At 41.9% G+C, this 12066-nt stretch overlaps 1 protein-coding gene across 7 annotated transcripts in view; it reads left to right on the top strand.

Annotated features, from left to right (window-relative positions):
* Positions 1-12066, top strand: part of PARP8 (poly(ADP-ribose) polymerase family member 8) — a 157835-nt gene that overhangs the window by 101661 nt on the left and 44108 nt on the right. For 4 of the 7 annotated variants that reach the window (XM_083402766.1, XM_083402768.1, XM_083402767.1 and 1 more), the window contains 4 exons: positions 1518-1608; positions 5742-5808; positions 6574-6699; positions 9944-10529. In XM_083402766.1, the coding sequence (XP_083258892.1) occupies positions 1518-1608; positions 5742-5808; positions 6574-6699; positions 9944-10529 (870 nt within the window). The remainder of the gene's footprint in view (positions 1-1517; positions 1609-5741; positions 5809-6573; positions 6700-9943; positions 10530-12066) is intronic. The other 3 variants (XM_083402772.1, XM_083402771.1, XM_083402770.1) reach the window with 1 other exon arrangement.

Genomic DNA, 12066 nt, shown 5'->3' with positions numbered 1-12066 from the left:
AACTAAATTATATTCACAAAATACCTTTTGAATTCCCAAATCATGTTACAACTTTTCAGCACCCCTCATTTTGGGAATTTGAAAGTTGAAAAATTCAACATGCCTTAACACTAGTGTTGCATGAGAAAATGTGTGTGTGTTTTCTATTTTGCACAAGACCTTGTACACAAAGGAGCATGAGAACTGTGAGAGGACCTATCTTTTGTAGCACTGTGTGAACTCTTACCAAGCAGTGCTAGTGTCTGTTTTCCTTCCACACCCAGAGGGAGGGGAGTTGTGTTCATCTCCATCTTGGATTAGTATCTGAACTGAAGAAGAATTTGGTGGCGTGCGTGTGACAATGCTTGGCTCTTATAGGAAGATGATGAGTTGCCAAGATTTGTTATCCAAGCCAAGAAATGCAAAGTTCAGGCCAAAATCTCTGTGAAAGAAAGCACTATTTTGTTTTAAATGTAGTGGAATAAATTTTATCATTTCTTCATTTAAAACCATTTTCGACCTTTTCCATTACTGCAAAACCCCAAAGGTTTGCTCAGTCGGCTTTTAATATCTGGGATGTTTAGTTCATTCCAAAATTTATCAGTATAGAGATAATAACTGTGACCAATAAATCAGGAATTGGATTCTAATCATCTTTTTATGTAACTTTGACTATGTTCAAAATTAACATTTTTTGATGTGGCTTGTAGATTGCAATCTCTCATGATTCAAATGGTTTGTAAGATCTTTGTCCATTATCATATTTAACAGCTGTACCATATAGGAATGTATGTTCCTTCAACAGTTCTCACGCTTGAAGAAGAACTTTTATTTTAAATGTAAATATTTCGTGGAAGACATTCAGGGCAATTTATGGAAACAAAACAGCCCACTTTGTTATAATTCACACCTCGCTAAGTAAAAGCTGTTAACCATAGGCTATAGTTTAATGAAGCCATCCTAGTTCTGACTCTGAAACTGAAATATATTTGAAGTAATGGGATATATATCAGAAGTAATGGGATGAATTTATTTGGACAAAGGCAACCATCCTATACTCACAAGGAGTAAGCCACTGTGGGGGTAAGTGGGACTGACTTCAAGTAAATCTGTATAGAATCAGGTTTTGTGTGACTGAAGATGGAAACCATAGATGCCTGCATAGCCCTCCCCTCACTCCCCATTCTGGGGGAATAAAACAAGAAGACTAACTTTTGTACAGCTTCATTTCTGCAAACATATGGGATAAAATGATGCCCAGGGCAGAGATTTGTATAGGTACCACGGGAAGGGGAAAGTTCCATATTCTTTTCATTTGTGAATCCCATTTCTGTCAAAATCCAGTTCATACTTTATTACTGACCTCTTGCCAGTTACTAATATCAAGTAGAAGCTGATAGAACTCATGCCTTGGCAAATCAATCTAGACAGCAACTTAGGGCAGCACATTCATTTCCTTTGCCAGCCCTGGAAGCGAGAATGGCGGAATTTGAACCTGATGATAATGGCTAATGGCTTCTGTTGTGCTCTTGATTCAGGAAGAGATTGCAGTGGCATGGGACGTGATCCGCACAGAGCCTATAATTGTGCGGTTGCACTGTTCACTCACGCAATATCTAAATGGCCCCGGTAAGTCGCTTTTGTTGTTCCTTTTTCCTATGTGATGCCTTTGTAGGGAGTCCTGCCCATGATGATTTTTCTCCTCCAAACAATTACGAGACCCGATTGTAGTGCATAATTATATCCTCAAGAAGAGAGTATTGGCTTCTGAAGGGCTGTTTAATTTTAGCAGACGGAGACATAGCAATAATCAATGTGTGGATTAACTACAGAAATTCAATTATTAAATCTGTGTGGGCGATTATCAGTCAGAATGGATTGCTAATTAAGTAGAGTGATGGACTCTCAATCAGGTCAGGATTCCTGATCCTTCTTAAGATTTTACTTTGCAACTTCCTACTCTCAGCAAACCCACAACCCTTTTGCATTTGTTTACCTCCTGAAGAACCCTGGTGCCTTGCAGAGAATTCTGGGACACAAATCTGTGGCAGCTTTCCATTCACACAGGGCTGCAGTGAGGACAAACTCACCCACCCTTTCCATGGCTACATATTGCAGTGGAAGATCAGTATAGACTGGCAATCTGTCCTTCCCCCCACTGTGGTGATCTCATTGCGGAAGCTCTGATGACCTTCCAGCAAACTCGAGGGTTTTGAGGAAAATGGTTTGAAAGTCAGAAGATATTATGAAGAATGCATGCCTACTGCTGAAAACTTCAGCCAGTTTCTTCCTTTCCTTTTCTGTGTATTACGTAATGCTCCAAAGGCTGTGATGCTACATCACTGGGCTTCAAGTTTCCCCTTTTCTAGAAAAAGAGGTGCCAGAATACACCACGAACACCTCCTTTATTCTCTTATAATGGTAATGGTGCCCACCTGAGAAGTGCCAGAACTGAGTTCTGGTGAGTTCTGGCTGAAAAGAAAAGCCCTGAGACACACAGAAGACCCACTGAGAGAGAAAAATTCAGTTTCCTACAAGCAATAACATGTATCGCTAAGATTTCACTGTAAGTCTTAAACCAAGCTGTGTTATGATTTTTCTATGCATAGAAAATTCATTATAGCAACAGTCATAGGGGACCAGCCTTTACTCAGTTTTTAAAAACTTTGAAATGAACTTCTGATAAGCTGTTATGTCACCAACACAATTATTTGATAAGCTGTTCATTCACTCGCACAATTAATTTCATCACTTGACAAAACTATTCTTTCTTTATGAGTATTTCTTTTTGCACTCTCTTGTCTAAGCATCACCATTAACACTAATTCAAAGCAATTGTTGAGGTAGCATCCTTTTGAAAATTAAGCAAGAAGTGTTTGGTTTTTTTTAATCAAGTGGTAGATGAACACTTATTATCTTTGTCCTAACGACCGTCTTTCAATAGTTCTTTACTTTTTCACATTCGTGAAAGAACTCAGCCGTCTCCTTGTTATAGCAATCTGTGCCCTGTTTATATTTTTGAGTTGACCGGTGAGGTCATTTTCCCCAAGCCGTATCTGTGACATCATCTGGGGTTGGGGTTGAATCCTGCATTGGCTGTACACTCCTGTCTCCAGTCCAAAACAGCCAAAGGAAAAGGACTTCAATACCTACTCACTCGCCACTTGTATCAATAGGTGCATTCAGACGTGAGAAATATTGTGTTGGTTTTCCTGCTAATAATGCTGGCACTTCTGTCCTGTTCTCTGATATTCCTGTCACATTGCAGTATTGGTTGTCTTATGGAACTTTTAGACCAATATACCACCATGCCACACTAAATTTCATTTGCACCAGGGAACCATTGGACAATGTCACTACTCCCCAGCCTTTCTGCATCGTCTGCTGATATATTGCCCCAAATTTTGTCATTTTACTCCTGCAGTTTTCTAGGTTAATGCACTATATTCTGGAAGTGGCTTTCACACTCTATGAAAGGTCAAATACAATCCTGGAATTAACAGGGAAATGTTGGGGAAATGGAATAAACTGCTGTGTGAATGCAGCCAATTTTTATCCACACCAAGTGCCTTGCTTTGTAAATTATACATTACCTTTCCATACTTTTATCTCCCTTTCTGTTCTGTCTGCTCCCATCCCTCTTGTGTCTCACCAGTACTTACATTAAAAGCCTTCAGGTGATGTTTCTCCTGGAAGCAGGAGAGGTTCTCTCTCCGCAGCCAAGTAGTGACTCAAATAATATTGCACGTGTCCAAAGACAGACCTGTCCAATAGTCTCATGAAAATCATATGCAGCCAAGCACTCCAGTTGATGGGTGTTGTAACTTGCAGGCTACACCGCTCTTGGCATTATATCCTTGTTTAACTTCTTGCCTGAGCTAGTTTTCTCTTCTGCAGGCTGCAGACGCTTGCTCTTTATTTCGTTGATCCTAACAATGGTACTGCCCTTCTGTGGATTTTGGATCACATCCAGCCGTGAAGCAGGCACAGTCAGTGGCAGGGCAGTGAGATCAACACATGCCTTTCTTGCCCTTGCAAGAAGTTAATGTGGCAATAATCTGTAACCTTTCACAAGCTGAAAGCCATGGTCACAAGCCTTGATGGCGCAGCTGAGTGCAAAAAGCACTTGAACCCTATGGAATAAAAATGCCAGGCTAATGCATGTGTAGAGGTTTGGAATTTGATTTAACATACAAGTATAATAAAGCTGCTCCTGTTGTAGCTAATGCCAGTTTCCTAAAAGCGGATGAGTCCTGCTCCACATTACATAAGGTGCAAATATCCCCCCTCTTTCCTCAGCTGGTTTCTTAAGAAGTAATAATCTATTTAGGATTTTTTCTCTGCTCCTCTTTGAGCCCTTTTGAAAATCCAGGGATTCTGACAACACTATTGCTGGACTGCCATGACCTCCTCTTTTCTGCAATTCATCTGGTAATTTTCCAGATTTTGTTTTGTTTTGCTTTGCTTTTCAGAAAGCCTGATCATCCATCATCCCTGCCCTTTCTCTAAGGGTACTTTTCACCCATCTTGGATTTTTTTTTTTAAGTTGTTGACCCATTGGAAGAGTTTAGAGTATGAACATCCCTATTTCAGAACTGACAGGCAAATTATAAACTAGGCCCATGTATCTCTGAGGTTTTGGGCTCTGATCACAATTTGGTGGGCTTAAGAACCAGAGCGCTTCCCAACGTCACAGAAATCTTTTTCCATCTTAAACTAGCCTGGTGAAGAGAGTGGCCCTGGGAAGGGCAGCTGATGCTTTTTGGGCATGAAGACCTGTGTAAGTTGTCATTTCCCGGGGCTCCTAAGGAAAATATCTTGTTATCTTAGTGTTTCTGCAGCATCCAAATGCCTGGCCAAAACCACCACAGCAGTCTTTCTGGTTGACTCCAGTACTGCTGGGTAGGTTTTGCAGAAACGGAATCTGAGTGGGGGAACATGCTGGGGGTTGGAGGTGAGAAGCCTCCAGCTGTGTTGTGTTTTTGAGAATGTGACATAACCTGAAGCATTGCATGGGCCCAAGATTAAGGTAAAGGTAAAGGGACCCCTGACCATTAGGTCCAGTCATGACCGACTCTGGGGTTGCAGCGCTCATCTCGCTTTATTGGCCGAGGGAGCTGGCGTACATGTGGCCAGCATGACTAAGCCACTTCTGGTGAACCAGAGCAGTGCACGGAAACGCCGTTTACCTTCCCGCCGGAGCGGTACCTATTTATCTACTTGCACTTTGACGTGCTTTCAAACTGCTAGGTTGGCAGGAGCAGGGACTGAGCTACATCGCGGGGGATTCGAACCCCCGACCTTCTGATCGGCAAGTCCTAGGCTCTGTGGTTTAACCCACAGCACCACCTGCGTCCCATGAGCCTAAGATTGAAACAAGCTAATTCAGAACCTATCTCAACAGAGTCCAAATCCCCTTGCTTTTAGCAATGCCATTCCAAATTGAACCCAGTTAAGCTTACTCATGGCTACCCCTGATGTTGTCTGGCATGGCCTCTGCTAGGCATCATAGCCTCTACCAACACAGAAGCTGTGGGGAAGGTCCTTTCCATTGATATGCAGAAAACTCACAATGTTCCACGAGTTTCAGTGTTCCAAAACCTTTTCTCTGTTCAGCTCTTCTACATTCTTGTGAACTTTTCTTGTACACAATTTTCATCAGACGTAATGGGGACTGGGCTTTAATACTCCACTATAGTAATGGTAGGCTTTGGAATATGTGAGCTTCTCTGAGTTTTTCAATGATATCTTCTGTCCTACAGTGCCCACCGTTGATGTATTTCAGATCTCTACTAAGGAAAGATTTGGACTGGGGCATCAGCTGAAGAAGTGAGTTCTGCTAAAACTAAATCCCATATTGTGTGTGTTTTTGTTGCAACGTATTGTGTCTGGCTGTTTTTAGACTGATGCAGTCTGAATTAATAACAGCATTTCCATGGGCACCTGTTTTCCAAGGATCCAAAAAAAGACAGATCAAGGTCTATCATGTCATACCTTTATTGATATGGTCCAGGCTTCCTCAATCTGGCTCATTCCAGATGTTGTTGTTGCCCCCAGCTAGCATGATCAATGGTCAGGGATGATGGAAATTGTAGTCCAACAGTATCTGGAACACAACCAGTTGAGGAAAGCAGAGTGTAGATATTCCTTCACACATTGCAGCAGGGGTGGCTAACAAGTAACGCTTCCAGTTGTTGTTGGATTCCACCTCCCATCAGCATATTCAGTAGTTAGGGAGGATGGGAGTGGTTGTCCAACCACAGCTGGGGAGCCACAGGTTCCCCATCCCTGCATTACAGGGTTGTCATTGGTTGTACAACAGTAGCCAATCCCAGCTGGAGAAGCTGGTTGGAAGCTACACCCTAGCTCAAGGCTGATACAACTAAAAAGCTTTTCATAGCTTCATCACTTCTCTCAATGGCATGTTTAAGGATCGCTATCTCTATATATGTCTTGTATGTAAGAAACATCCAGTGAGCCAAATTAGAAATAGCAAATCTTCAGGGTTAGATTGGGGGAAAGGGACGCTTTTGAGTCTTACATATGTGTGCAGATGCACATCAAAGATTTGTCTCTGTGTTTTCAACTTTTCAGAATCATGCAAACGTTTGTCACACAACAATGGAAAAATGGCAAAGAGAAATCAAACAGTACGCACAACAAAAAAATGTCAGAGAAGAAGGTGAAATCTCCTCTGCACATCTTTTCTACACTGCGCAGGTAGGCACAAGTGATCATGGAGCAGCACGGTGCTATCCTACTAGAAGATTGAATAAAGTCTTTCAGATTCCTTAAGAGAGAGGTTCACTCAGATCATTGCAAACATACTTTCCATGTATGAGGGGACCACAATGTCATACCAGTGAGACCCCCTCCCCTAATTCTTGATGTGTGCATCTGACCAAGTCCCTACTAGCTGTGTGCATGGCAGCAATGCAATTTGGGCAAGGCCATTTTCACATATTGATGTTCCTGTGAAGTGGTCCCCCGTGCAAGGGAGAATCCTGGGCTAATCAGGATTCCTGCTAGATTTCGTGTATACAATACTTCAGTGCCCTACTGAGCAGGAGGCGGGGTAATTCACATAAACTGAGTTCAGAAGGTTGTGGTTTTCTCAGACTTTTCACACAATAAGTTCTTTAGGTCCCCTTTGCACAATCCCACTTTCATCCCACTTCCTGTAAGGGCTTCAGCTGTGCCTTGTTGAGTTCTATTAACAGCAACCATAGAGGCGGTGAACACTGCAGAGTTCAAAAGTGCAAAATATGATTTTCAGCTCCTGCTGCTAAGTGCCTACCATAAGGGGTGCTGCAGATCTGGTTGACCAGCTCTGGGAGGAAATTCACACAGGCTTGATATAATAATTAAGGTTTTACACTCCAGCTAATTTATATATATATATATATATATATGTGTGTGTGTGTGTGTGTGTGTGTGTGTGTATATATATATATATATATGCAGGTTTTGGTGTCCTCGGGTGTCTTCCCGTGTAAAAGTTGGGCAAAAAGAAGTGTAAAAAGAAGACACCCGAGGACACCAAAACCTGCATTCCTGTACCCGTGAAAATCTACGAAAGCAAATATATATATATATATATATATATATAATGATATATGTATAAAACAGAGAACAATTATAACAACAAAAATTGAAATACGAAAAACAAAACCTTAAACTAGGCATGTAGAATGGGTAGTTTCACATGAGTTAAAATAACAAAAGTCCAAGTAAAGACTTTCAACTTTATCAGATCATCAAGCATAGTTCCAGATTTGCCAGGCTTGTGACGCGGGTTGTCTTGAATATAATGGTTCCACAGTATACGTCATAAAGAAATGCCAAATCATATAAGAAAATGTCTGGAGGTACCCATCCTTATTGCAATTTCAAATTATATGTCATCTTCTCCTTTAGATTATTTGCATTATTGTGTTCAGTGCCTTGTTCACTGTCTTGTGGGTGATTTGAATGACTCAGATCTTAACATGTTTTCTGCTGGTGGAATCATCCCTTGAGCAGAGTTGGATTGCTCCTACCAGCAGGAGAGATAACATACACCAATTCCGTCTTTCTCCACAGCACTTTCTATACCCCCTGCAAATCTCTTTCTGGTGGCTTCCAAAGATTCTCCAGAGCAGGAACAGTTCAGCTGGCTTAAGGGACTAAGGGGGATTCAAAAAAATGGCCATCCCAAATTTTGCAGGTGGAATCTACCGTTAGGTCTCAATTCCATCACCCATGCATGGGAAGAACCCTTCTGTACATGGGTACCTAGTTGAAATCGATGCCATTATTTCTTTAGCATACCTTAGAAAGGATGGGAGGGAGATTGGCTTACATCAGTTCACCAACCTACAACTCCCATCAGCCCCTGCCAGGTTGGCAAAGGCTGGGCTAAATTATTCAGTATATTAGCTAGTTAGATTCAAAGGTTGGCATTACAGTGGTGCCTCGCAAGATGAAAAGAATCCGTTCCGGGAGTCTTTTCGTCTTGCGGTTTTTTCGTCTTGCGAAGCAAGCCCATTGACGGAGTAGCGCTATTAGCGCTATTGGCTAAAAAAGGGCTAAAAACGGCTTTTTTGGGGGGGGGATTAGCGGTTTTGCTGCTAAAATGCTTTTAGCAGCTTAGCGATTAAGAATAAGGGGTTTTGGAACAAAAAAAAATAATCGATTTTTTTCGTCATTTTTCGTCTTGCGAAGCAAGCCCATAGGGAAATTCGTCTTGCGAAGCGCCTCTGCAGACGGAAAACCCTTTCGTCTTGCGGGTTTTCCGTCTTGCGAGGCATTCGTCTTGCGGGGCACCACTGTAATTGATTAAATATTTTTTGGTGTCTGTGATTAATCAAGCAACGTAGTGTCTTTCAAAGATACTGTTTTTAATTTTGGTAGATATACCAAAAGCTGCAGAAGACAATTTTCTCTGAACGCTCTCAAGCACATGATGATGACCAACCATTCTGTATAGTTTATTTGTCCTTAGTACAGTATCTAATTATGAGAAACATTGGCTAGTTTACTCAGCGTAGACTCATTGAAATTAAATTATTCAGCGTGGTGTAGTGGTTAAGAGCGGTAGTCTCGTAATCTGGGGAACCGGGTTCGCGTCTCCGCTCCTCCACATGCAGCTGCTGGGTGACCTTGGGCCAGTCACACTTCTTCGAAGTCTCTCAGCCCCACTTACCTCACAGAGTGTTTGTTGTGGGGGAGGAAGGGAAAGGAGAATGTTAGCCGCTTTGAGACTCCTGAAGGTGAGTGAAAGGCGGGATATCAAATCCAAACTCTTCTTCTTCTTCTTCTTCTAAATAATTTCAGCAGTTTTACTCTGAGTAAAACTTAGCTGAATACCATGTGTACTATCTCCCTCTAATTTCAATAATTTCATTTGGTTAACCTGTAAACCAGTGGTGGCCAAACTCAGCCCTCCAGTTGTTTTGGGACTACAATTCCCATCATCCCTGACCACTGGTTCTGTTAGCTAGGGATGATGGGAGTTGTAGTCTCAAAAACATCTGGAGGGCCGAGTTTGGACACCACTGCTGTAAACCAACCTTCTATGAATTTGTCAGTATTTTCTTAAAGCTATGTAAGCTACTAGTCCTTAGCACATTCTGTGAAACTGAATTTCACAAGTTAGTCAGTTGTTGTGTGAAGAAGTGTTGGGGTTGTGCCTCTCCTGAAGCTTCATTTAAGAGCAGATGTTATCCAGTAATAGTCTTAATTGCTCATGCTGTGAAGTAAACTTGGATGTATACACTCTACTACTCAATTGTGGCCCTCCCCTATTTGGAGCTTGGCTAGACGGTTTGTTGACAGGCATTCACAAGAAGGACCTGGAGAAAGAATAAGAGGGTTCACTTCCAGGTCAAGACAAGAACTGAGACCTGAACAAAAGCAAGATGTTGTTGGTATTTCTCATAGCAAGCTGTGCTCCAGTTAATTTTTCTCTCTGCCTGTTTTCAAGGTCGCCGAGTTATCCTCCACCAGGCTGTGGGAAAAACAAATCAAAACTGAAACCCGAACAAGATGGCATCTCAAAAACCCACAAGTTGTTGAGAAGGACTTGTTCTAGCACAGTTAAGGCTGAGGATGCGTGTGTCACCAAGTCCCATCGAACCTTTGGCCGCTCCTTGTCTAGCGATCCCAGGGCTGAACACACAATGACCATTAAATCGCACAAACTCTTGAACCACTCGTGCTCGGCAGCCATCAAGCAGGACGAGTGTGGCACTTTGAAGCCCCACAAGTTGCTCAGTAGACCATGCTCTGGGGATACTCGATGTGAGCACAACAGTACTTTGAAGCCCCACAAACTTTTGAGCAGGTCTTACTCCAGTAACCTTAGGATGGATGAATTAGACGGGCTGAAGAACCACAAGTTGCTCAGCAAGACTTATTCTGGTGTCCCCAAGTCTTCTAAAATGGATCTTTTCAAAGAACCCACCATAGCAGAGGGCAGGAGGCTCTCTCTTACCTCAGGGCTTATTGGTATCTTAACACCATCTTCATCATCCCCATCACAATCTGCTGTGCGTAACCAGTTTTGTTCTGTGGGTTTTCTTTTTTCTTCTCCACATATTACGGGGGGGGGGGGGGGGGTTAAACATACAATACATGCAGAAGTGGAAACAGAGTTTTGGTAAACTGCATGAAATTGTACCTTTGTTCATATATGTGTTGTCACACAGTCCATTTTTAACCATTTTCTTCTTAAGTCAGTAGAACTTGTCCAGCTTGAATATATGTTATTGGTTGCAGCCTTAGAAAGCATTTCAGCTTCCACTCACACTGGTGAACCTTTCTGATTTGATCTGTCCCCTTGGGACTTACTATTAACAAATGTATTGCATGATATTTTGCCATGTTAACATTTCTGTGACTAAAAGAATGGGCCTTGTGATCTTGTAACAGAAGGCAACCATTAACCATGGTACTATGTGCCAATCCTGCTGGAAAATCCTGTCTGAATGGTATATATTTAATCCATATTAAGAAGATAAGAAGATATATTCTGGGAATATCTCCCAAGGAAGTATTGAATCATGTCTAAAAAAATACCACAAAATATTATGAGGAATCTCTAGGTATAATGATGTCATGGTCTGTTTTTCAACAAGGAGTAGGAAAATGATCATGGAAGTAATTCTACCATGACTTTATTATTTTGAGTACAGATATTTAAAATCTTATTCATGCAGACAGCTGTTATTTGCTCTGGGAAAATCATGTGAAGAGAATGAAAGGTGTGAGATTCTCTCTGCCTCACTATATTGGTATTCCTGCTGTTGCAAATTCATAGATAAAGTACAGTAATTAATTTTTATAATAGTACTTTTGATGATAGTTTAGCCCCTGGAGAAAGGACTTCTTGCACAATACAGCAGTCACAACCCAATAAAGTGGGTGCCTCCAGAGGGGTAAATTTGTGCTCCAGGCTCCACAATGGCTGTGTTAAGAGATCATGAGGGAAAACTGGTTTATATGTAATGGGAATGAGCTTATGTAAGCCTCCATTTTCCCCCTCCATCTTCAGCATGGTTGGAAGGAGGAAACTGGAAGCTTTCACATCTGGCTTAGCATCTGAAACTGAAACTATGCTTAATATAAGTATAGCTGCACATCCCATCATTAAAAGTTAGATTGTTTCAAAGATTAATCATAGTTTCTTGGATTCAGGTGACATGCCAATCTGTAGTTAATCAAAACTGAAAGAGCTTCTGAGCCAGAGATGGACATTGGGGGCGGGGGATAGCCCCAGAGGAAGCTAGGCTCAGTCATGTCATGATAAGCAATGTGGGCACAGTGCCATGAAGCTTCCATGGGCTGACCTTGGGCCGCTCATGATCTCTTTCTGCCTAACCTCCCTGATATGGTGATTGTAATCATAAAATTGGTGGGTGTCAGGAAGCAGGCCCATACGCTATCCTGAGATCTTCAGAGGAATATTGGGATATAAGTCAAAGCTTTTATATTCCCCATTGTGGGCTCTTCAGAAGAAGGGAAGAGAGACTCATTTTCATCACATTGAACTGTGGTTTAGCAGATGTTCGATCAAGGCTACTGGTTCATCTCACCCAGTATGGTCTC

This window comes from Podarcis tiliguerta, assembly GCF_965153285.1.
Source record: "Podarcis tiliguerta genome assembly, chromosome: 11".
NCBI classification, from domain to species: Eukaryota; Metazoa; Chordata; class Lepidosauria; order Squamata; family Lacertidae; genus Podarcis; species Podarcis tiliguerta.
This window is presented reverse-complemented; position numbering and strand designations above follow the sequence as displayed.